Source organism: Ovis aries, chromosome 3 (assembly GCF_016772045.2).
Source record: "Ovis aries strain OAR_USU_Benz2616 breed Rambouillet chromosome 3, ARS-UI_Ramb_v3.0, whole genome shotgun sequence".
Classification (NCBI taxonomy): Eukaryota; Metazoa; Chordata; class Mammalia; order Artiodactyla; family Bovidae; genus Ovis; species Ovis aries.
In genome coordinates this window covers 100,507,146-100,532,473 of record NC_056056.1, presented here as the reverse complement: position 1 = coordinate 100,532,473, position 25,328 = coordinate 100,507,146, and the positions used below count along the sequence as shown (strand labels likewise).

General features: G+C 48.2%; 1 protein-coding gene and 1 pseudogene across 7 annotated transcripts in view; one reads left to right on the top strand and one right to left on the bottom strand.

Annotated features, from left to right (window-relative positions):
- Positions 1-25,328, top strand: part of NPAS2 (neuronal PAS domain protein 2) — a 204,754-nt gene that overhangs the window by 157,957 nt on the left and 21,469 nt on the right. For 4 of the 7 annotated variants that reach the window (XM_060412415.1, XM_060412414.1, XM_060412413.1 and 1 more), the window contains 10 exons: positions 173-291; positions 1,162-1,244; positions 1,989-2,095; positions 6,198-6,345; positions 7,612-7,740; positions 8,999-9,083; positions 14,331-14,472; positions 15,302-15,420; positions 18,454-18,543; positions 21,573-21,719. In XM_060412415.1, coding sequence (XP_060268398.1) covers positions 173-291; positions 1,162-1,244; positions 1,989-2,095; positions 6,198-6,345; positions 7,612-7,740; positions 8,999-9,083; positions 14,331-14,472; positions 15,302-15,420; positions 18,454-18,543; positions 21,573-21,719 — 1,169 coding nt within the window. The remainder of the gene's footprint in view (positions 1-172; positions 292-1,161; positions 1,245-1,988; positions 2,096-6,197; positions 6,346-7,611; positions 7,741-8,998; positions 9,084-14,330; positions 14,473-15,301; positions 15,421-18,453; positions 18,544-21,572; positions 21,720-25,328) is intronic. The other 3 variants (XM_060412417.1, XM_004006132.6, XM_060412416.1) reach the window with 1 other exon arrangement.
- LOC105608795 (dynein light chain 1, cytoplasmic-like) lies at positions 3,411-3,785 on the bottom strand (annotated as a pseudogene).

The window sequence follows — 25,328 nt, the reverse complement described above, 5'->3', positions numbered from 1 at the left end:
TGCTTCCCAGTCTGAGCCTCAGGTTCCCATACAGTGGGGGTAAGAATAGCACTTGACATCCCCAAGTTGCTGTGAGAATGAAACGGCTGATGGACCTGAGGCCGCTCGGTGGTGCCCGGGGGGCTGGCCCCACACCAGCTAGGGCTGACCTGTGTCTCCTCCCGTCCACCAGTGCCCAGCCCCTCTTGTAATGGCTTTGATGGCGCCCTTTCAAGGCCCTGCCGAGTGCCCTTGGGGAAGGATGTCTGCTTCATCGCCACCGTTCGCCTGGCCACACCACAGTTCTTAAAGGCAAGTACCCAGAGAGAATTTATCTTGCGGAACAAGTACCCCCAAGTCACCTGTGTGGCAGGTAATTGTCTTTCTGGAAAAGAAGATTTCAATGAGCTCATCACCGACTCTGAGAATGTTCAGTATCTGATTTCTGTACAGCAACAGCCCCACAAACTCTTTCCCCAAGCCTCAGTTTCCTAAAAATACCAGAGCAGGTAGCCATTCCCTTCTCCAGGGGATCTTCCTGACCCAGAGATCAAATCCGGGTCTCCTAGACTGCAGGCACAGTCTTTACCTGGAAAGTCCCTCTTTTGGACTTCATGGACTGTAGCCCGCCAGCATCCTCTGTCCATGGGATTCTCCAGGCAAGAATACTGGAGTGGGTAGCCATGCCCTCCTTGAGGGGATTTTGTTTGAAGGCAGTCAATCACTGGGGCAGAAAAGGGTCTTCCAAAACTCTGTAAACCTTCCTACTCTTCACATGTACGTTGACACCAAAGAGCACACACAGAGGGAAAACCTGTCAGACAGATCTCCGGACTCTCATCTGTAATTTCTTTCCCTTGGATGGGGTGAATGTTGAGTTAAGTTACTCATTCAAATTCAGATGAAAAGCCGTTTTCCATGTGTTTACCACATGTCTAGATGATAGGAAGGGAGGGGTATGACATTTTGGCTCTCAGAACTTTTTCCCCAGCTCGTGAAATAAATTTAGCAGCCGCTAATACCGAAATTAGCTGCTGATGAGGAGTTTTGGTCCAATACAACTTGGAAACTTGCTCTAAGTGCTTTTGACTTCTGTTGCCGACCGTGCATTCTTGACACAACTTGGGGTGGGGGGTGAGAATCTGGTACCCCAAGTCATATTTTTCCTCCCTTTCAATACAGGAAATGTGCATCGTTGACGAACCTTTAGAGGAATTCACTTCAAGGCATAGCTTGGAATGGAAATTTTTATTTCTGGATCACAGGTTTGTGAAAAGAAAAACACATTTCGGTTGGGTGCTTTTTCAAGCACTTATTTCCAGGAGCCAGGCTCTCCCTGGGGGACAGAAATCAAACCTGGTCCTCTCTTGCGGTGGGGAAAATGCTTGTGGCCAAAGGGCTGGGCTCTCCCTCCACTGCATTCGTTCCATCTGTGGATATGTCCTGGGTGTGGGTCAGAGCATCTCAGGAGAGCCACACAGCCCCACTGGAGACATCTCTGGGACATCCCTGCCTGCCCCATCCCCACCCCACTCGGGACCCTCGCTAGCTCCCATTAAGCAAGGCAATATGTGAAGGAAGCTCTCGTTTTATTTCCTTCAACACCCTTTCATCCCTTTAGACTAATCTTTTTTCTTTCTTGTGTTACATTTTTTCACAGTTGAAGAACTAACAATCTCCCCTTCCTGCCCTTTGATTTTTTTTTATGACACTTTAGAATTGGGCTGACTCCATGCATAGCTGTTTTTAATTATTCAGCAATAATAACATTTATGATCACTGGGGCCAGTTTAGGTCAAGGGAACCAAGTGTCTAATGCCAAAAAATGTGAGCACTTTGGAAAACACCGCCTCTCTGGTTTTGACCATTGCCAAATGGTTTTTTCTGCTCTTATTATTGAGAAATGAGGCCCCTGGGTTGATCAAGAAGCATGCAAACTGCCCCTGCCCATTGGCCACTAGGGAAGCCCGCAAGGCTGATGAAGACCCCCCTACCAACTGTCCTTGCAGAGCCCCTCCTATCATAGGGTACCTGCCTTTTGAAGTTCTGGGAACCTCGGGCTACGACTACTACCATGTGGATGACCTGGAGCTCCTAGCTAGGTGCCACCAGCACCGTGAGTACCCCTGCCAACCCCCCAGCTCCCCTCCTGAGGACCTCCTTTCTCTCCCTGAAGCCCTGACAGCGGGATCGTAGGCTCTGCAAGTCGATGTATTACTTGGTTTCTTCTGAGGCCAAGAATTTTAACTTCTCTGAGATGATCAAGTTGCGGTCCTTGTTGGAGGTCCTTGTCTAGATTCCCCTGTGTTTTCTTTGCACCTGGAATTGACTTTGATCTGTGTGCTTCCTCCCCCAGCCCCTTCCCAGCTCCCCTCAGCTATGCAAACTATTTGATCTTTTTTTGCTTTTTAAGTAGTCTGATAACTATTAGTTATTTATTTGGGGGCTTTCTCTAGTTACGGCAAGCAGGGGCTACTCTCTAGCGGTACTCGGACTTCTCATTTCGGTGGCTTCTCTGGTTGCAGAGCACGGGCTTCAGTAGTTGTGGCTCATGGAGCTTAATTGCCCCATGGCATGTGGAATCTTCCCAGACCAGGGATCAAACCTGTGTCCCCTGCATTGGCCGGTAGATTCTTAACCACTGGACCCCTAGGGAAGTCCTACAAATATTATTTTATTGGCAGATTCAGTGCCTCCTTTTGTCGCTTTGGTCTCCTGGTTAGGCTTTCTCTTGACCACTAGCGTGTAAAGAGGACCTAAAGTCCAGGCACTGAGACAGTGCACCCAGCTGCTCATCTTTTCTGGACCTGTGGTCCAGCTTTCTGCCCTGCCCAGGCCTAACCCAGCAGCATCTGTGTGTACCGGGTACCCCCAAGGAAGCCGCAACTTAACCATAGGAGGCCTGCGTCATGGTCTGCAGTGGAAGCCCCTGTGGCTGATCCTCTGTATAGAGCCATGTAGACCAAGGATGCTCAGCTGGCTAACAGCCAGAGCATCCATCCAGAGGCTTCTGGCTGTCAGGTCTGTTTGTGGTCCAGTTCTCCCAGCGTCTGGATGGTCTCTCACACAACTCCAAAGACAGCTCCAGCTGCAGCAGGATGGTGAGCCCCAGGAAAACCAGGGTTTGTTTTTTTTTTTAATGCACACTTCTTCAACAGATTTATTTCTTTAAAGGAATGGATTTTGAAGAGAAAAAACATGGGGCAGAGAGGTATGGAATAGAAAATAAATACAAATGTTAAGATGTTTTGCTAATTGGTTAATAACCACAAACTAGTATAGGGAATGCCCTGCACAAAACAACGATAAAGGTTCAAAGATGAAGGTGTTCCCTGAGGCAAGGCTGAAGGCCACAGTCTCTGGTGTTTGGAATTTAGGCTGCACTCCTTGTTTTCGGATGGATCACTGGCTGTGTGGCACAGTCCATGCTTTTAACCAGATTTGAACAGGAGAACGGCCACTTGGCCCAGGTAGGAGTAGATGAAGTGTTTGGTTTCGTGTGTCACGTGACTACCGAAGTTCCTCCGCACGATGCCAGGTGGGGTTGTGCTTCTTGTCAAACTCCTTCTTGATATGGGTCGCAATGTCCTTCTCTATATTATATTTCTCCAATGCCTGAGTAGCACACTCCACCAAGTCCTGTTGCATCTCCTCCAACACATCAGCATTCTTGATCGTGGCCTTTTGGTCACACATGGTTACCAAGGAGCAGGAGCTGGCCGACTGCAACGGTCTCCTAGGGGAGGGGCTCGTGACACTCACGCCCACATAGAGAGGTAGTCGCTACCAAAGCTGTGGCGCATCTCAAAAACCAGGGCTGCTTCTCTTTTTTTTTTTACTTTACAATATTGTATTGGTTTTGCCATGCACTGACATGAATCCACCACGGGTGTACATGTGTTCCCCATCCAGAACCCCCCACCCACCTCCCTCCCCATCCCATCCCTCTGGGTCAACCCAGTGTACCAGCCCCAAGCACTCTGTATCATGCATTGAACCTGGGCTGGCAATTCATTTCACATGTGATAATGTACATGTTTCAGTGCCATTCTCCCAAATCATCCCGCCCTCGCCCTCTCCCACAGAGTCCAAAAGTCCATTCTATACATCTGTGTCTCTTTTGCTGTCTCACATACAGGGTTATCATTACCATCTTTCTAAATTCCATATATATGCGTTAGTATACTGTATTGGTGTTTTTCTTTCTGGCTTACGTCACTGTATAATAGGCTCCAGTTTCATCCACCTCATTAGAACTGATTCAAATGTATTCTTTTTAATGGCTGGGTAATACTCCATTGTGTATATGTACCACAGCTTTCTTATCCATTCATCTGCTGATGGACATCTAGGTTGCTCCCATGTCCTGGCTATTATAAACAGTGCTGTGATGAACATTGGGGTACACGTGTCTCTTTCAATTCTGGTTTCCTCGGTGTGTATGCCTAGCAGTGGGATTGCTGGGTCATATGGCAGTTCTATTTCCAGTTTTTTAAGGAATCTCCACACTGTTCTCCATGGTGGCTGTACTAGCTTGCATTCCCACCAACAGCTAAGAGGGTTCCCTTTTCTCCACACCCTCTCCAGCATTTATTGCTTGTAGACTTTCGGATCGCAGACATTCTGACTGGCGTGAAATGGTACCTCATTGTGGTTTTGATTTACATTTCTCTGATAATGAGTGATGTTGAGCATCTTTTCATGTGTTTGTTAGCCATCTGTATGTCTTCTTTGGAGAAATGTCTGTTTAGTTCTTTGGCCCACTTTTTGATTGGGTTGTTTATTTTTCTGGAATTGAGCTGCAGGAGTTGCTTGTATATCTTTGAGATTAGTTGTTTGTCAGTTGCTTCATTTGCTATTATTTTCTCCCATTCAGAAGGCTGTCTTTTCACCTTGCTTATAGTTTCCTGTGTTGTGCAAAAGCTTTTAATTTTAATTAGATCCCATTTGTTTATTTTTGCTTTTATTTCCAATATTCTGGGAGGTGGGTCATAGAGGATCCTGCTGTGATTTATGTGGGAGAGTGTTTTGCCTATGTTCTCCTCTAAGAGTTTTATAGTTTCTGGTCTTACATTTAGATCTTTAATCCATTTTGAGTTTATTTTTGTGAATGGTGTTCGAAAGTGATCTAGTTTCATTCTTTTACAAGTGGTTGACCAGTTTTCCCAGCACCACTTGTTAAAGAGATTGTCTTTTCTCCATTGTATATTCTTGCCTCCTTTGTCAAAGATAAGTTGTCCATAGGTGTGTGGATTTGTCTCTGGGCTTTCTCTTTTGTTCCACTGATCTATATTTCTGTCTTTGTGCCAGTACCATACTGTCTTGATGACTGTGGCTTTGTAGTAGAGCCTGAAGTCAGGCAGGTTGATTCCTCCAGTTCCATTCTTTTTTCTCAAGATTGCTTTGGCTGTTCAAGGTTTTTTGTATTTCCATACAAATTGTGAAATTACTTGTTCTAGTTCTCAGAAAAATACCATTGGTAGCTTGATAGGGATTGAATTGAATCTATAGATTGCTTTGGGTAGTATACTCATTTTCCATATATTGATTCTTCCAATCCATGAACACGGTATATTTCTCCATCTATTTGTGCCTTCTTTGATTTCTTTCACCAGTATTTTATAGTTTTCTATATATAGGTCTTTCGTTTCTTTAGGTAGATATATTCCTAAGTATTTTATTATTTTCATTGCAATCGTGAATGGAATTGTTTCCTTAATTAAACTCCCAGTTGAAGAATCTGCCCAGATTTAAGGCTCTCTTAAGCTTTTGAGCATTTGGGGAAGCAAGAGGATCATCCCTCCATTGTTTCAGAATTCATGACCATTTCCTGTGATCTTTTTTTTTAAATTTGTTTCTCAATTGGAGGGAGATTGCTTTACAATGTTGTTGTGGTGATTTCTGCTGTACAGCAACTCAAATCAGCCATAGTTATCTACATGTCCCCTCCCTCTTGAGCCTCCCTCCCCGCCCCCATCCCACTCCTCTAGGTCATCACAGAGCACCGAGCTGGGCTCCCTGTGTTATGTAGCAACTTCCTACCAGCTCTCTACTTTGCACATGGTGGTTGTGGTCACTTAAGAGCCATCACTACTAGGGAAATGACTGCTGTGTGGCACTGTCATTTTGAAAGCTGGTGTTGTTAAAAGTGACTGTGGGAGGAAAGGGTCCTTGTGTCCTAACACTGGTTATTCGCCGACTCTGTCTTCCACTCACAGTGATGCAGTTTGGCAAAGGGAAGTCGTGCTGCTACAGGTTTCTGACCAAAGGCCAGCAGTGGATTTGGCTCCAGACCCACTACTACATCACCTACCACCAGTGGAACTCCAAGCCCGAGTTCATCGTGTGCACACACTCGGTGGTCAGGTGCGGGCCAGGGGCTAGGAGGGTGGGCGGGCTGGGGGCTGGGAGGTGGGCAGATGGCTTAGGGGTCCCTAGCAGGTGGTTCAGAGCCCCAGTAGCCTCAGGGGTCCCCAGTTCTGAGGAGTGAGCCCGGGCCTGAGTTCTGCAGCAGGACTCTGCTCACAGTGAGCAGACTAATCCCCAGAAGCCAGCTCCTTCCTAGCCCACACGCAGCCCTGGCCTCCCAGGGCTGAGACTTCCTCCCAGGGCCTCACCAGGCCCCTCTGACAGCCTCACTGAGCTCTTCCAGGCAGCCAGGATGTTCCTCCGTAAATTACTGCTTCAGTGACCTACTTACATATTTTCCCTCATCTCCATCCGGCCCCCAGCCTTCCCTTGTCGCTGGTAGAAAAAGAAAATTAAAATTTTGCCTCTGAATAACTCAGAGACATAGTCCCTCCCCCTGCCCCCCCCTTTTTTTTTGAATGCCTCAAAAACTACCGGTGGCCACCAAGGCAGGGTGGTACAAGAGCCAGAGGGTTCCTGGTAGCTCCCTGACCTCAGGGAGAGGTTATCTGCCCCAGCCCCATGTGGGTGGCAGGGCTTCCAAGGGAGGAAGCAGATGCAGTGTTTCCGAGACACTGCCTGTGTAGCGTCGCAGTTCCCAAAGGTAAAGGGGAAATGCCGTTTGGGTCTTTTTTCCCCAAGTACAAAAATTTTAAGAACATAAATTAGTTTTAAGCTGGTCTAGAGGAGAGCTTTTGAGGAGAGCAACGAAAGAAAGGTTAGAAGGATCACATTCTATATAGGTATCAATACAGAACAGATAGATGATAGATAACAGATATATGATAGATCAAGAGATACATATACATACCTGTTGTTATGTACATGGACATAAGCAATGGATGATTGCCAGCAGATAATGGGTAGTTAGGTAAATGGATAGGGCGATAGATGATGGATAGGGCGATAGATGATAGATAGGTGAATAGGTAGAGAGTTAATTGATAGACAATCGATGGTTGGTTGATTGATAGATAGGTAATAGATGGATGGATAGATACTATCCATATGCATGCTTATCTATTGGATCGGGCACAAAATCACTTTGTTTTTTTCCGTTAGAGCTCTAAAAACCTGAACGAACTTTTTGGCCAAGCCAATACACACACACGCTCACACACAAGTAAATTCCTCCTGTTTAGTAAGTGAGAAAAGAGGAAAGATAAGAAATGCAGGTGTTTCTTGGCCAGTGACCCTGATTATCACGTACATGCCCACCCCCAGGGACCTGACCCTGACTTTCCAGCCCACCCCTGGGCACGTCAGCAGCCAGTGTTTTCTGATTCCACGTCCAGCCTCCACACCCCACCCCCAACTGCCTGGACCTTTGCCAGGGGGTCCTTTTGTCCCCAGGTAAGACAACATCGTCAACACCTTGCTCCTCAGAGTCTGATTTCCGGTCCATCTTCTCAGATCCCAGAATGAGATTCTCAAAGAAAGTAGGGAGCAACCATGAGAGAAATGAGGCCACAGGTGTCCCCGAGGCCTAGGAGCCACCACCGCTCCCCCAGGCCCCATACCCAGCCCACAGCTCTATAATCGGTGCAAAAGCCACAGCTGGGCCACTCAGCCATCACCACTCTGAGCTGATTTCCCCATGCCATTCAAAAAGTGGGTCCATAGACTAATTGGCCATCTGAGTCTGGCTAGTTCTAGGTTTGGTCGAAAGAAAACTTCTGGAAGTTTCATAGTCTGTAATCGTAGTCTGTAATTACTAAAAAAAAAAGTTTATATATCACTTCCTCCTGTGCATAGTCCAAACTGAGTAGGTCTCCAGAAAGTCTTCTAATTATTTGAAGGCTGAGGCTCATCATATTAATGAAAATAGGTTTCTAAAGACAATTGTGTGTGGGGGTTTCTGGGTGGGATGGGTCAAGATCAGTCAAAAGAGAAAAGAACAACAATAACAAAAGAAAATGTAGGCAACAACATCCTGGAAAGGAAAATGTTCTTCTTTATGTGTTTTAAAAAAATTTTATGATTGTTTTTTTCTTTGGCCATGCCCCACAGCTTGTGGGGTCCATTCTCTTCTCCAGGGGATCTTCCCAACCCAAGGATCGAACTCATGTCTCCCACATTGCAGGCAGATTCTCTACCATCTGAGCCACCAGGGAAGCTCCTTAGTTCCCTGAAGTGAAGTCGCTTAGTCGTGTCTGACTCTTTGTGACCCCATGGACTGTAGCCTACCAGGCTTATCCATCCATGGAATTTTCCAGGCAATACTGGAGTAGGTTGCCATTGCCTTCTCCAGGAGATCCTCCCATCCCAGGGACTGAACCCATGGATCTCCCACATTGTAGGCAGATGCTTTACCATCTGAGCCACCAGGGAAGTTCCCTGACCAGGGATCAAACCCAGGCCCCCTGAAGTGGAAGCATGAAGTCCCAGCCCCTGGATCACAAGGCAAGTCCCAGAAAGGAAGTCACTCTGAATGTCATAGTAGAAGTGACTCCTGTGGAATGTAGGCCCAGAAAGAAACCCCATCCCCAAACAAGTAACTGGGCCAGGCTTGCTAGTGGCTGCCCTGGGAGAGGGTGTCACACAGCCCTCTTTGCTGGTGTCATCCCGGGACATACCCCTTCCAGCTGTGGTCTCTTGATTTCCTGAGCAGTTACGCCGAGGTCCGGGTGGAGAGGAGGCAGGAATTGGCGCTGGAGGACCCGCTGCTGGAGACCGTCCACCCTTCAGCACTGAAGGTAATCTGATCCCCAGCAGAGGAGGAAGGCAAAGTTTGGCTGAGTAGAATCTTTCATGAGTTGTGATCATAAAAATAGTAATACCTGAAGCAGCAGGTCATGTTTTTTGAGCTCTTGCTCTGTTCCCAGTACTCGTCAATGTAATTTGGGGGGTATTTGCTTACTTGCCCCTCATTGAGGTTCCTGCAAGGTGGGCACTGTCACTGTCCTTCAGGTGAGACTGCGCGTACTATGGATGCAGATAACGTATCTGAGGTCATGGAGACTGGGAACTCACAGAGCTGTGCGGGAAAACAGCCTCTCAACTCAAAGCAGGGTTTGGTGACCTTCCAGCCTTAAAAGAATGACTGTGCAGGCAAACCTCGGAGATACTGCACGTTCCAGACCACCACAGTAAAGTGAATATCACCACAAAACAAATCACATCACTTTTTTTGGTTTCCTAGTGGATGTGAAAGATATGTTGACCCTATTCTGTAGTCTGTTAAGTGTGCAAGTGAAAGTGTTAGTTCCTCAGTCATGTCTGACTCTGTGAACCCATAGACTGTAGCTCACGAGGCTCCTCTGTCCATGGAATTCTCCAGGCAAGAACACTGGAGTGGGTTGCCATTCCCTCCTCCAGAGGATCATCCCAACCCAGAGATCGAACCCAGGTCTCCTGCATTGCAGGCAGATTCTCTATTGTCTGAGCCAACAGGGAAGCCCAGTTGTTGGTTTTTTTTTTTTTAACGGCATACCTTAATTTTAAAAATCTTTACTGCTTAAAAAAGCAGCATCTAACAAGACAGGAATGCCATGAACCTTCAATTTGTAAAAAATCACACTCTCCAAGAAGTGTGATAAAGGGAAACACAATAAAACAATGTCTGCCTATAGGTGAGTCCACTTTGTGTCTCTCCCACAGATGAAAAGCAGGGGGTTATTCCATCATACCATCGAGGTGGGGCAGAGTCTGTGCATCCTGTCCTCCCCTTAGGCCAAGTGCTGTACCTGCCCTCAAAAAGAGCACCCCACAAGCTCATTGCCCCTCACACTCCCGCTATGGTACCACTGGCGGGGTGTACTGGCCGCTTCTGTTACTAGGGGTCTGAGCTGACATCCTTTTTGGAGCCACCTTGGTGTCAGGGAGCCCTGAGAGGAATGGAGAGGTGTTTCTCTTCACAAAGCCCAGACCTCTTTCCTCTCCAGCCTGAGTCCCTGGCACCCTCTGGCCAGGCAGCCCTCATCGCTGACAACTCGACAGAAATTCATAAGCAGATCAGAACCCTGTTTCTCAAAGGTCATTCTTCAAGCAGACACATATGTTGGGAGGAAAAAAGAGAGAAAGCAAGAAAGGGAATGTTGTATTTCATTAAAGCTAAGAAGTCATCGATTGTAAGATCTCTCTGTGTCTCCATTAGGAAAGAGAGAAAGCTGCCCATCTGTGAAGTCAAGATTTCTTATTGTGAGTTGAAGGACATATCCCAATTTCATTTTATGTCAAAACGTGGGAAGGAAGTTCATCTTGATGAAACACAGTTCAAGTTCCAACCAGCCCATGACCTAGAATCTAGTCTCTGGCTAGAAACTGACACAACAGCACTAGTCAGTTTATCTTTTCTATGTACTGGGAAACAAAGAAAAAAAATTAACGTGATTTGCTTTATTGTGATACTCACTTTAGTGCAGTCAGTGGACCATCGACGCATCTCTGGTCCATTAAGAACTGAGTTAGGAAGAGGAAGAGATCCCCTTTAGAGACCAGAATGCATTTGCACCTTTGCTGAGCTGCTCCCACTGGCAGGCAAAGTGCTGCTGCGTTGTGCGGTGATTCCTCACCAGCACCATGGTACAACACCTCTGCCATTGTCCATGGACGTGTTTATTACCCAGCTCTGTCACATGAAGGCATCATATGTCATGCCCAAGGCTGGAATTAAGCTGTTCATAGGCAGGTGTTCGACACATCATACATCACAGCTGAAGATCAGGCATACGGTGTGCCATCCAGCCAGAAATTCATTATTGAGGTTTCCGATCTTTGGGGAATAGTAGAGCTCAGTGAAAGTTCTCGTCAACATGTACTTATGTATAAACACACAGAAGACTCTTGAGAGTCCCTTGGATAGCAAGGAAATCAAACCAGTCAATCCTAAAGGAAATGAACCCTGAATATTCATTGGAAGGACTGACGCTGAAGCTCCAATACTTTGGCCACCTGATGTGAAGAGCTGATTCATTGGAAAAGACCCTGATGCTGGGAAAGATTGAAGGCAGGAGGAAAAGGGATCAACAGAGGATGAGATGATTGGATGATATCATCAACTCAATGGACATGAGTTGGAGCAAACTCCAAAAGATGGTGAAGGACAGGGAAGCCTGGCATGCTGCTGTCTGCAGGGTCACAAAGAGTTGGACATGACTGAGCGACTGAACAACACACACACAAATACAATCTCAGGCTGTCAGATTCAAAAGTCCCTTTTAAAGTCACAGCTCCAGGACTGTGCTTTTCAAACTCTTAGCGGTAATGGACCATTTGGATTTTTCATTTCAAGTCTGTCACTGACGGATGGTCTATAAAATGCAGATTCCCCTGCTTGTGTGTGATGTACGGCAGATGGCTAGAAAAGTTTTTCAGCTCTTTCTCTCACTTCCTGCATTTACTTGTCTGCTGACCAGGCACACACAATTCGCCTGGGACCCCACTCTAAAAGGTGTGATTTGGGAGAAGGAAATGGCAACCCACTCCAGTACTCTTGCCTGGAAAATCCCATGGACAGAGAAGCCTGCTAGACTACAGTCCATGGGATCGCAAAGAGCTGGACACGACTGAGCAACTTCACTTTCTTTCTTTCTGCTTATCTGGTCACATAAGACCCAGTTACATAGGTTGCGAGAGCTGGACTGTGACGAAGGCAGAGCGCCAAAGAATTGATGCTTCAAACTGTGGGGCTGGAGAGGACTCTTGAGAGTCCCTTTGACAGCAAGGAGATCAAATCAGTCAATCTTAAAGGAAATCATCCCTGAATAATCATTGGAAGACCTGGTGCTGAAGCTGAAACTCCAGTATTTTGGTCACCTGATGCAAAGAACTGACTCATTGGGAAAGACCCTGATGCTAGGAAAGATTGAGGGCAGAAAGAGAAGAGGGTGCCAGAGGATGCAATGGCTGGATGGCATCACTGATGCAATGGACATGAACTTGGGAAAACCCCAGGAGATGGTGAGGGTCAGGGAAGCCTGGTGTGTGCGGTCCATGGGGTCACAAAGAATTGGACATGACTGAACAACAACTTCTTGCCTGGAGAATCCCATGGACAGAGGAGCCTGGTGGGCTACAGTCTATTGGGTCACAAAGAGTCAGACACAGCTGAAGCAACTTAGCTTGCACGCACGCCATGACCAAGCAGTAGGGTCTGAAAATATACACTGAGCCCAGCAAACCCAGACACACCCTGCGATTCTGTTTTGCACAAAGGCCTTTATGGCTGGTAGCAACCATTTCAGGCCTGTTTGGGCACACTCAGGGTCCACTCGCACTGGAGGCCCAACACAAAGGATAGAACTGTCGTGTAGACTTAGACACAGGGATTCAAGACCTGAGACCAGGGACACCAGCCTGTCCAGGCAGCCCAGGAATCCCACCATCCTTCTGAGAATAGGAAGGAGCTTGGCTGAGGAGAGGAATCATTATGTTTCTTCTTTAGCTTAAAAATCACTACAGTCATCTTCTTAGGCTTATGACCCAGGTGGCATTAGTGGTAAAGAACCCACCTGCCAGTGCAGGAGATGTGGGTTCGATCCCTGGGTCGGGAAGATCCCCTGGAGGAGGGCAGGGCAACCCACTCCAGTGGGCCCCTGGAGAATGCCACAGACAGAGGCGCCTGGCGGGCTACAGTCCTTGGGGTTCCAAAGAGTCGAACACGACTGAAACGACTTAGCACACGTGCATGAGCGACACCTGAGCCAATGCAGGACAGAAGGGTGGTTCCTCAGGGTTGGAAAGTCACAGTTGCTTTCTCTTCATGCCATGCTCTTGAGGCAGAGGCACCCTGAGGGCCCAGCAACAGTTAGGATCCAGAGGTCAAGAATTGGAGACCTTTGCCCCTTGGCCTCGGGTGCCTTGAGGCTGCAGAGGAAGAGTAGTGGGGAGACAGTGTCCAGAACAGCCCAAAGGCATTTGCCTGATTGGAGTATTTATTTTTTATTTTTTTAATATTTGTTTATTTGGCTGCATCAGGTCTTGGTTGTAGCACCTTTGTTGTGGGATCTTTATTGCAGGCTTCTCTAGTTGCAGAGCTCAGGCTTCTCTCTCTAGTTGGGGTACACAGGCTTAGTTTCCCCAAAGTATGTGGGATCTTAATTTCCCATGCAGGGATGGAACCCATGTCCCCTGCATTGGAAGGCAGATTCTCAACCACTGGACCACCAGGGAAGTCCCAGAGTATTTTTCTTTCTTTAGATTTTTTTTTTTTAATGTGGACCATTTTTGAAGTCTTTATTGAACTTGTTACAGTATTGTTTTTGTCTTATGTTTTGGTTTTTTAACTGGGAGACGTGGTATTCTAGCTCGTGAGGCGTGTGAGCAGGGATTGAACCTGCGACCCTGCATTGCACTGGAGGGTGAAGTCCTAACTGAATCTCCAGGGAAGTCCCTCATTGGAGTATGAGTAACCCAGTCCCACCAGTAACCTTATTTCTAGAATCTGCCTCTCCACCCCGCTTCTGGGAAAGCCAAGATTCTGGGCATGAGGTGACAATTTTAAGAAAAAACAAAATGCCAGGTTATTTATGAAAATCTAAAATATCAAAATAGAAGGCAAGAAAGTGTAATCAGTACTGCTTACAGGCTGAAAAATAACCTGAAACTCAGTTGCTCAGTCATGTCCTACTCTTTGCAACCTCATGGACTGTAGCCCACCAGGCTCCTCTGTCCATGGGATTCTCCAGGCAAGAACACTGGAGTGGGTTGCCATGCCCTCCTCCAGGGGATCTTCCCAACCCAGGGTTTGAACCCAGGTCTTCTGCATTGCAGGCAGATTCTTTACCATCTGAGCCACTAAGGAAGCTACCAGGCCCTCAAAGATGCTAGTATATATTCGTATAAATAGTCCACCTGAATGTGGAATTCTCTCCAAGCAGTTACAGTATTTCTCTCAGTACCCTTCAAGCTTTCCTGCGTATTTAGAGGACAACTAAAGTAACATAGTTCATTGCCACGGTCTTGATGCTGAAACATGGACTCTGTGTGTGTGTGTGTTTTAGGACAAGGGCTCCAGCCTGGAACCTCAGCAGCACTTTAATGCACTTGACATGGGCACCTCAGGCCTTAACACCAGTCACTCACCATCGGCCTCCTCAAGAAGTTCCCACAAATCCTCGCGCACAGCCATGTCAGAGCCCACCTGTAAGTGTGACTCTGCAGAGGGCAGGGCGGTTGGGAGTGTACACAGAGTCCCACGAGGGATCCCACATTCAAGGAGAAGCCGGGCAGTCCGTGGCATGAAGCTAAAGTCGCCATCTGGTCCCCACTCCTTGCTTTCTTTCCCTCTAGCTTCCTCCCCCACCCTGCCCCACCCCGCTCCAAGCTCTGGTTCCTCCGCTGCCCCACGAAGCCGACATTCAGTGGGCGTCACACGGGCCTGGTGAGCTGTGTGGTCAGGCAGGCGGCTGAACCTCATGGTGCACCTAAAGCTTGTGGGTGCTCTGCTGTCACCCACTGTGCCCCCACTGAGGCTGGAAGCTGGCAGAACTTCCGGGCCTCTCGGAACCACCCACACTCCTCTAGGCTCCCTTCATCAGATTCCAAACAGGCCCATGTTTCATGCACACTGTGGTCACCCTCCCCCTCTTTTTAAAATTTTTACCGATTTATTTATTTGTGGCTGTGCTGGGTCTTCATTGCTGTGTGCAGGCTTTCTCTAGCTGCGGCCAGTGGAAACTCCTCTCCAGCTGCGGTGCGCGGGCTTCTCACGGTGGTGGCTTCTCTTGTTGCAGAGCACGGGCTTTAGGGCTCGCGGGCTTCCGTAGCTGCAGCACGTGAGCCCAGAGGCTGTGGCGCACGGGTACAGTTGTCCCGCAGCATGTGGAATCGTACCAGACCAGGGATGGAACTCGTGTCCCCTGCCTTGGCAGGTGGATTCTTAACCACTGGACCACTAGGGAAGTTCTCTCTCCCTCTTTTGATGAGAGAGCTAAGTGTGTGCAAGTCTGCAAGGTGCCATGTTTTCTTGCAGCCACTCCAAGCAAGCTGAGGGCAGAGGCCAGCACCCCGGCTTTGCCCAGCACCCCGGCTTTGCCCAGATCGGCCCAAGAGCTCCCAGTGCCAGGACTCAGCCAGGCAGCCGCAATGCCGGTATGTGTGTGACCCCAAACTTTCCCCCTAGACTGCGCTACAGCACTGCATGGGGCCTGCCAGGCCACAGGACTGCGGGCGGTATCTTCCTAGAGAACGCGCTGTACTTAGAGATTGTGGGTGGCAGGCGGGGGTAGGAAGCTAAGTAGCTTAATTGGCAACTAATTTGAAACACTCTGATCCCAAAATTAACATGGATGTATATCTCAAAATCCAAAGGCGTTTTAAAGCTTGAAACTTCAAACCTGGGGTGGGGGGGTCCCATCCACAGAGCCTCTGGGGGTACATGATCAGGACCTTCCCATTTTGGACCCTCATTCCCAGTGAAAATGTCTGAGAAGCTTGATGTCAACCAAAATGTCCCTTGGCATATACTGGGTTGGCCAAAAAATTTGTTTGGGTTTTTCCACTCCGTCTTATGCAAAAGCCAAATGAACTTATTGGTCAACCCAGAATCAGGCAGCATGCTTCATATATGCCAGGCCTCTCCAGGACTCATTGGAAAAGACCCTGATGCTGGGAAAGATTGAGGGCAGGAGGAGAAGCAGATGACAGATGATGAGATGGTTGGATTGCATCACCGACTCAGTTGACGTGAGTTTGAGCAAACTCCTGGAGATGGTGAAAGACAGGGAAAGCTGCAGTCCAGGAGTCCCAAAGAGTCAGACATGACTGAGTGACTGAACAGCCACAACTCCAGGATGTCAGGGAACGTGGCCTCCTGGAAAGCACACTGGCTGGATGCAGGGTCACTGTGTACGTCCCATACTCCAGTGATCCAGCACAAGCTGCCAACCGCACAAAACTCAGTGGCATAAAGCTACCAGGATTTTCCATGTTCACGGATTCTGAGTCAGGAGTTCAGAAAGGGCACGGTGGGGGTGACTCCTCTCTGCTGCCTGGTGTTGGAGGTCTCCCCATTCGGGGCTGGGAGGCGCATCCCCAGCTGAAGGTGGGCTCAGCTGAGAGCATCTTCTATTGACCTGCATAGACGTCTCCATGCCATCCTCCCAGCAAGGCTCCTGGTTCCAAGAGGAAGACTCTGGAGAGGGACCTCCCACGAGAGCCAAACAAGCCATGTGGCTTTCCGTGCCATCCCCTTCAAGTCCCAATACATTACCTCCACTATCCCTCTCGGTCAAAGCAGTCACAAGCTCACCCATGGAGCGGGACTCAGACCTTGCTTGGAGGGGGGACGTGTCCCCAGATTTAGCAGCCATGTTCAGATAGTTGCCAAGTACCTTCTTCCCATCCCTGGCTGACATTTTGGAGATGGAAGTGAAGTCACTGGGCTTTCCCAGTGGCTCAGCAGTAGAGAATCCCCCTGCAATGCAGGAGTCACAGGAGACCTGAGTTCGATCCCTGGGTCGGAAAGATCCCCTGGAAGAGGGCATAGCAACCCACTCCAGTATTCTTGCTTGGGAAATCCCATGGACAGAGGATCCTGGCAGGCTACAGCCCATGGGGTCACAGAGTCAGACACGACTGAGCAACTGAGCATGCATTAGAGGCCAAAAAACGTGAGACTCTACCCTCTGAGCTCCTGGTCCTTGGAGACCACCTCTTTTCTTGAATACCTCTAAACCTTTCTTCATGGGCTTCCCAGGCGGTCAGTGGTAAAGAACCCACCTGCCAGTGCAGCAGACAGGTTCAGTCCTGGACTGGGAAGATCCCCTGAAAGAGGGAATGGCTACCCACTCCAGGGTTCTTGCCTGTTAAATCCCATGGACAGAGGAGCCTGGCTGACTACGGTCCATGGGATCACAAAAAAGAAACAACTTAGCAACTAAACAACAAACCTTTCTTCTGAAGTGCTCTGCAAATTTTCCACTTCTTCAGGAATACTGAAAATATAGTGTGCACAGTGAAGCGAAAAGGCTTGGACTCATGCCACCTGCTTCAAATATCACTCAGTTCATCCATTTAGTAGCTGTGTGACTCTCAGTAAGTTAACTAGTCTGTGTCTAGGTTTGGGAATAATCATAATACCTTCTAGCTTGAGAATTGAGTGAGTTAACACATCAAAGGCGCCTGGCAATAGTACCAGGTGGTGGCAGAGACTCTATAAATGGGCCACAGGTAGAAATAGTAACAGACGAGGAAGCTGAAACCCAGAGAGGTGGGCAGAAGAGCTATTTGGACTCAGGGCCTCCAGTTCCAAGCCTGGCTTTCTAGCCACTGTACAAAACTGCTCTTCTGACAGCTGAGGGTGGCAGGGTTCCTCCACCCAACTGAGCAATGGAGCACTATTGGGAGACTCAGAAGCAGCCCCTAGGACTCTCATTCAAAACAAGCCTCCTGCTGCTCTGGCCCCCGTGCTGTCCTAGGGACAGTTTGCCACTGGAGCTGCTTTTCATAGCCCCCAGGGCCTGAGGCAATGATGGAGTAGCTTCAGAAGGATCTTTTTACTTTTAAAAATTCTCAAGAGCTTCATGAAGCTGAGGGTTGCGTTTCTCATTTCTACACACTGTTCCCTGCCCAAATTCTAGTCCCTACCCGCCACGGCCCCCTGCCCACAAAGTCTGGGCAAGGCAGTGATAGAAAGCATGCCGCTGTATCTGTCCACGTTAGTGTGTGTTGAGCGGAAAGGCCCCGCAGAGCCAACACTGGTTATGAGTCCACAATCTTTCCGCTGAGAAAGTATCAATTTAGGGAAAGACCAACCAAATCCACCAAGAATGGAGCCTAGAACAGGAGGGGAGGGAGGGTGGGGTGGGGTGGCAATGCTCAGCTCCGGCTGGTGGTAGTGATTCTGCAGAGTGCACCATGGTGGGAACGTCGGGCCCGAGTGGTCCCAGGACCCCCCCACCCATCACCAGCTGTGTGTCAGCTCTGACTCCATTCCTTGCAAGGGTAATAACCTGTGACCCCACCTTTTCAGGGGAACATATACCTGCCAGAAGTGAGCGATCCTCTCCAGGGCAAAAGGGCCTCCTTGAAGCCAGAGAGCCCAGCTGGCTGAGAGCGCCCCATCCGTTCTATAATAGCCCAGAAGCTTATATGTATCAAAGCCACCCTCCCTCTCTCCCCCAGGCCCCCCTGCCAGCCCCGGCGTCCTGTGACCTCACACAGCAGCTTCTGCCTCAGACCATCTTGCAGAGCCCACCTGCCCCCGTGTCACAGGTGAGTCTGGGACTCAGGGCAAGGGAGACCCAGGGAGGCACTTCCTTGAGACAGGATGCTGAAATCCACTGGAGGGTGTGGGTACACTGGTGCCGACGTACGGGCTCCAGACCAAGGCCCCCAAAATGGGACTCTTCCTCCCCACGTGCAGGCGGGGCGTGCTGAGTTGCGGACCTGCCCCTTCCGCTGCCCTCTCCCCACTGTCCTCATCTCCATCCGTCCTCCCATTGATCTTCCCCGCATCTCTCTCCCAATCCTGTCAACAATTTTGCTTCATCCCTCGGCCGCTTTCTGTGTTCCTCTCATTCTTCATGACTCCTGATCGGCCACAATATTTTAGAGAAGCCCTGAGTTAGGACAGATGTCATAGGAAGACTCTACAAGGATTTCAAAGCTCTGAGTCCAGTACTATAAATACCACATTAAAAAAACTAATAATAAAGGACCAGGGCTTTGCAGAGTAATTCCTGCTTTGTTTCAACAACAGTCAATGAGTTACTATTTGGGTCAGTCAGGGAGTGAATGTGAAGGAGGCAAGGATGCTTGTAACAGGGCCCTCGCTTTTGAACTCAGAGTTGAAGGGAGAGATGCTCATATGAACAGAGAAGCCACCATGCATTGTGTTTTTACAGAACCAGTAAAAAAAAATATATATATATATATGTATGTATATATATTCTGCCTGTGGAACTCCAAGAACAGTTGAGCTGACTGGTCAGACCTCAGATTTCAGTTCTTTTATGGGATATTGAATTTTGCCCCCTCCCTGGCCACAAGGGGGTCCTGGGGGCAGTCTATCAACATGTGCCCCTGGCCATACTCTTGCCAAAATGTAGAGTCTGTCTTGCTGCCAGTCTGGCACCACTGAAGAAAATCTTTTCAGAACGTCTGCCTGTCCCATTAACAGCAGCCTCGTCTGTTTTCCGGGAATAAGAAAGACACATGCTAGCATGGGCCTCTTGCTAGAGTTAGACTTAAGTAAGGATATAAAACCAACCCATCCAGAATTGACTAATATGATCTCTATTCATCCTCATTAGGAAAAAAAAAAATTATTTTTTTATCTTCAAATTCCCAAGGCACATTTGGTAGGAAGTAACTTCTTTATCCACAGGCCCTTGAAATGAGAATTCCTTTAACTTGCGGGTCTTCCATAGGAAAGAATGTCTTTGTTTCATAATAAGTCATGGTGTGATGAAGGCCCTTTTGGAATTCCAATTTTTCATATATTAAACCTCATTTTAATTAACACTAACAGTTCTTAGTCTCTTAGGCATATTATACTTAATAGCTGTATTCTTTAAGAGGCTCTTGCATAATGTTGTCCTTTCATGTCAGGCAGTTTTTCTCATGCCTCCTCATGTGAAAAATGAGATTCTGCAGTTTCCTCTTTCCCCTCACTGATGTTATCATGTAAGGGGAAATAGAAACTAAAATCCAAACTCTAGGAAATTGGCTATCTGGGTAAGTGATGGTTTTGCTTCATGGTTGCTAACGTGTCTCTACTTTGGGATAAAACTCCTTATTGAAAAGGCCATGATCTAGAATATAACAAGACTGGAGACTGTTATACAGAGTGAAGTAATTCAGAAAGAGAAAAGCAAATATGGCGTATTAATGTATATCTGTGGAATCTAGAAGAATGGTACAGATGAACCTATTTGCAAGGCAGCGATGGAGACACAGACGTAGCGAGTGGGCTTGTGGACACAGCAGGGCGAGAGAGTGGGACGAATTGACAGCGTAGGCTGGAAATATACACACTACCATGTGAAAGTAGACAGCCAGTGGGAATTTGCTGTGGGACGCAGGGAGCTCAACCCGGCACCTGTGACAAGCTAGAGGGGTAGAATGGGGTAGCCAGTGGGAGGGAGGTTCAGGACGGGAGGGAACGTGTGTGTGCCTATGGTGATTCATGCTGATGTACGGCAGAAACCAACACACCATTGTAAAGCAATTATCCTCCAATTAAAAGTAAATAAGCTTTAAAGAAAGAATATAACAAGAGCTTCATGTTTGAGGGTTCCTGGAATGCCTTAGGAAAATAAGAATAATACTAGAAGTAATTAACACTCATGAAATTTGGTGCCAGGCCTTCACCAATGACCGCCTCCACTCACTGTTTCCCTTGGGAGCCAAGGGGCCATCCAGAGCATCCTCTCTGGACATGGTGTCATAGCCTGGACAGTCTCCAGACTTTAGGGAACCCAGCACAGAAGCTTTTGTCTTCTGTTATCTTAACTGAATACCTGATAGAACTTTTCTTTCTTGAGCGAATTATCTTTCAAAATCCTAGCTTGGTATTTTGATCAGTGAGATTTCTGAGTGAGATTTTTGTGATACGGTTGGTTTAGAGCAGATATTCTTAAACAAATGTTTAGCAGCAGATTTTCTTACCAATATTTTTTACCAAAGTGCAGTTGATGTACAATGTGTTAATTTCTGATATGCAACAAAGCAATTCACTTATATGTGCGTTCGTGCTAAGTCGCGTCAGTTGTGTCCAACTCTTTGCAGTCCTATGGACTGTAGCCTGCCAGGCTCCTCTGTCCATGAAATTCTCCAGGCAAGAATACTGGAACAGGTTGCCATTTCCTACTCCAGGGGATCTTCACAACCTAGGGATCGAACCTGCATCTCTTATGTCTCCTGCATCGGCAGGCAGGTTCTTTACCACTAGTGCCACCCAGGAAGCCCATATATGTATGTATATATTCACACTCCATATGAATCCCAAAGCTGGCCCTCCCAGACTAGAGTGCAATGAATTAGATCTGCAGGTCCCCATGGGCCTGGGAAAAGCTCACAGGGGAGTCCCTGGGCCACCCACCCTTATCCAGAACCCCTGCTCGTGGGCAAGCTCCCCAGCAGTGGGTCACTCATTGCGGCAGTGGGTCAGGGGTGCTGCAAAGGGAGGGTAAGGCACTGAAAGTGAAAGTGCACAGGGCTGCTCAGAGCAACAGCAATATCCGTCTGCATGGCTGAAATAGCACTCTCACTGGGTTCTGTGTCTTGACCCCACCTTCAAGTTTTCAGCACAGCTCAGCATGTTCCAGACCATCAAAGACCAGCTGGAGCAGCGGACACGCATCCTGCAAGCCAACATCCGGTGGCAGCAGGAAGAACTCCACAAGATCCAGGAGCAGCTCTGCCTGGTCCAGGACTCCAACGTCCAGGTGACGCCCCTTACTGGGCCAGCCATCCCCCGGGCTCTGTGCTCCCCACCGCTGTGTGATGTGTCCTAATCCACCCTTTCAGGGCAGCCAGGACTCCCTCCAAGGTTCACTAGGCTGCCTTACTGTGCCCTGCCTCCTGGACAAACTGAAACCTCTACCAGTGAACTGCAAGTAATGAACCCCACCTCCATCATCCCTGCTCCAGGCCAAACGTAAAATTCACATGACAGCCTTTTCACTCACGCCTCACTCTGTTGGACACACATTTCCTGTGCTGCCTGCATTTTGTTTCATGTGTTTGGTGGTTAGTCACCCTGCACAGACACCAGCCTCCCTCCCATGGAGTTTTAAACTCCCCAGCACATGTGCAACTGCTTTCCGAGCACCCCTAGGCTGCTGACAAAGAGATGGTCTGCTGTTTGCTCTCATCCAAAGCATGAATGCAGGGAGACACGAATCTGTGCCCATTGACCCCTGTAGGGGGGCGGCCTGGGAGCCAGAGACTGGAGGTCAGCACCCTGGCACCCACAGGACACCCCCATTGCAGCATGGCAATTGGGGTGCCCTCTGACAGCAGCTGCTTTTAATTGGACCCCACCCCACCCCAGCCCCAGATGTCACTTCTTTGAATCCTAACCAGAGATTCCTTTATGGAGGAAAAAACTTCGTATATTGGATCTCTTTCAAGGTTAAATTATTTTTACCAAGTTTCATTTAAATCAGTCCAGGACTGTTTTTCTTCCAAAGCGCATTCTTTGGGCCCAGACTTTGATTGTAAATGTAGCCAGCCTTGGAGTCTTCCCTGAGTGAGGTAAGCCTTGGCACCCACCTAGCAGGGAACAGATGGAAGCAGAAGAGACCCCTGAGGGAAATGGCTAGGGTACTGACCCTGCCGTCCACTCCACCGCCCACACCCCCACCATCCACGCAACCTCTCCTGTGGACATAAGAACACCTTGAACTGAGATGAACACAGGATACTACAAAGGTGTTGAGCAGCCTGGAGACTCCTAGAGCCAGCCATCCTGCCTCCCTGGGTCCCCACAGATGTTCCTGGTGGGCTTTACATATGCTCTAAACCTGGGGCTGCCCTCTCTGCCCGGCCTGGCCCCTCCGGTCCCTTAAGGCAGAGGACCCCAGTCAGGTGCACCTGCTTGGTGTCCCTGGACCGGCCACCACGCCCACAACCCTTTGCCCCGCCCACAGCCCTGTGCTCCGCCTATAACCCTTCACCCCGCCCACAGCCCTGTGCTCCGCCCACAGCCCTGTGCTCTGCGGACAACCCTATGCACCCTCAACCTCCTGAGTGACATCCCCGAGTTGCCAAGGGACAATACAGCAGCATTTATATGAAGACACAAGGGGCCATCAAAGTGCCTTGATCTTGAGCCTCATCAATCCAGGGTCCAGTGACTGGAATTCCTGACTCTAATGAATTGAATGGAATTTTTACATTACCAGGAAGGGGGCACTGAGCCAGAAACTGCTAAAAGCAAGGTGGGCGGATGAACATCCGCCTCAGAGCCCAGACTTCTCTATTTTCAAAGCTGAACTCTGAAGTAACAGAGAAACAAGGTTCTCTCTTTTGCTCTCTGGTATGAAGCGTTATTATTTTTCTTCCTTTTGTTGACCCCCAAGGTCTAGCACCTGAGCTTTGTGAGCGATGACGTGGGCCCCAGGGCTCCACGTGTTATTCCGCTGGTTTCTTCCCTTGACCTTATCTCTGCAGTGGAATTTTCCAATGAGCTTGGAAATCCACAGTCAAACCAGAGAACGAGTCCTCAGAGTCTTTTTTCATGTTTTTTGCACGTTTAAGGATTTAAAGAGACACGTTCCGAAATGTTCAGCCAAAATGCGATGTTTAAAAAAAAAATAAGTGAATCAAGCATACAAGATAAGCAAGTAAAAATTACTCCAATCCTCCCAAAAAATGTGGGAAGATAGATTAAATAAGAGCAAAAGGTGGATAATTGCTGAAGCCTAGCATTGATATATGGGGTTTCATTATACAGTATCTATTTTCTGTACTTCTGAAATGTTCTGTAATAATAAGTCTTTGTAAAGCTAAGCATATAAGAACAATGAAAACCACATGTGAGCAGTAGGATTAGTTTGGTGGAAAATTAAAGTTTTTTTTTTTTTTTTTCTCTCAGATGACTTTGCTCGCTTGAATTAGGAAAATGTTTCCTCAGGCTTTCTATAAAACTGACTCCAGAGCACTGTTAAGAAGTCATCTTCTTAAGGCATACAATTCTCCTTTACTGTCACTAAAGCAGGGGCGTGGACATGCACAGTAGCAAATCCTACCCCTTCCCCACTCCCCCCATGTCCATTATTCCCAACTTCAGGGGGCTTTTTCTACTATCCCATTGGCTTGGAGCTTCATTGAGACTGTGTGGGCCTGAGATGCTTGTTAAGTATATATTTTTTTTCTAGAACATATTGGGTTACGAGGGAGACGTTCTCGGGGTGTGGTGTTTGCACCTAGATGGGATCATGAAGGGTGCTACATAGAGAGCTGTTCAGCTGAAAAGCTGTCACCCCTGCATCCTTGGGAGGTCACGTCTTAATTTATTTTTGAGAGCACTCGTGCCCTCTACTGGCAACGCCGAGAAGCACGGAGAAGGACACCTGTGGCAATGGCAGATGTGTTCTCTGATTGGTTCTTTCATCCATCTTTCTATCCGTCCATCCTTCCTTCCACCCCTCTGTCCACACATCTATCCATTCATCCACCATCCGTCCCCCCATCCATCCACACACCACCCACCCACCCCTCCACCCTTCCATCCATTCATCTATCTCGCAGACACCCAGTATGTTCCAGGCAATTGGTTAGGTACTGTGGGGGACACGGGAATAAGCAGAATAAGGTTTCTGCCCTCGGAGAACATACATCAATGGGACAGCGTAGCAGACCCAGCAGTCTCTGCCTTAACGCAAGCGTGAACGGTCTCCCTTCTTTGAGCAAAGCTTGATCTATTTGTTTGTTCGTTTATTTATTCTACTCATCGCTTCTACGTTGTTTTCTTTTCCTGTGTTTCGAGCTGTGTCTCCACTGCTGTGCTCAGGCCACTCCCCAGCTGCGGTGCTCGGGCTTCTCACCGCGGGGGCTGCTCTTGCTGCGAGGCTCTAGCGTGCGAGGGCTCAGTAGCTGTGGTGCACGGGCATAGTCGCCCCATGGCGTGTGGGGTCTTCCCTGACCAGGGATCAAACCTGTGTCCCCTGCATTGGCAGGCAGGTTCTTACTCACTGGACCACCAAGGAGGTCCTCAGATAGTTTTCATATGCCTACAGGGGCAAAGGAACAAAAGGAACTCCTTTCTTATTTTAAATATTGTTATATCCAAACATTTATTGAGCACCTAGGATTATGCCTCAGCAGAAGTCCCATTAAATCTTAATGAGGTATATGGTGTTAATGTTACTCTTTTATTAATGAGGAAACTAACAGTCAATTTGAAGTTTTTAAAAACCGCCCAAGTTCATACCACTAGTATGTGGTGGGGTTGGAACTGGAACTAAAGTCTGTCGGATTTAAGCTAGATGATACTGCCTATCATAAATAAAGGTTGCATTTGTCTGAACTCTAATCAGAAGGTAAATTGT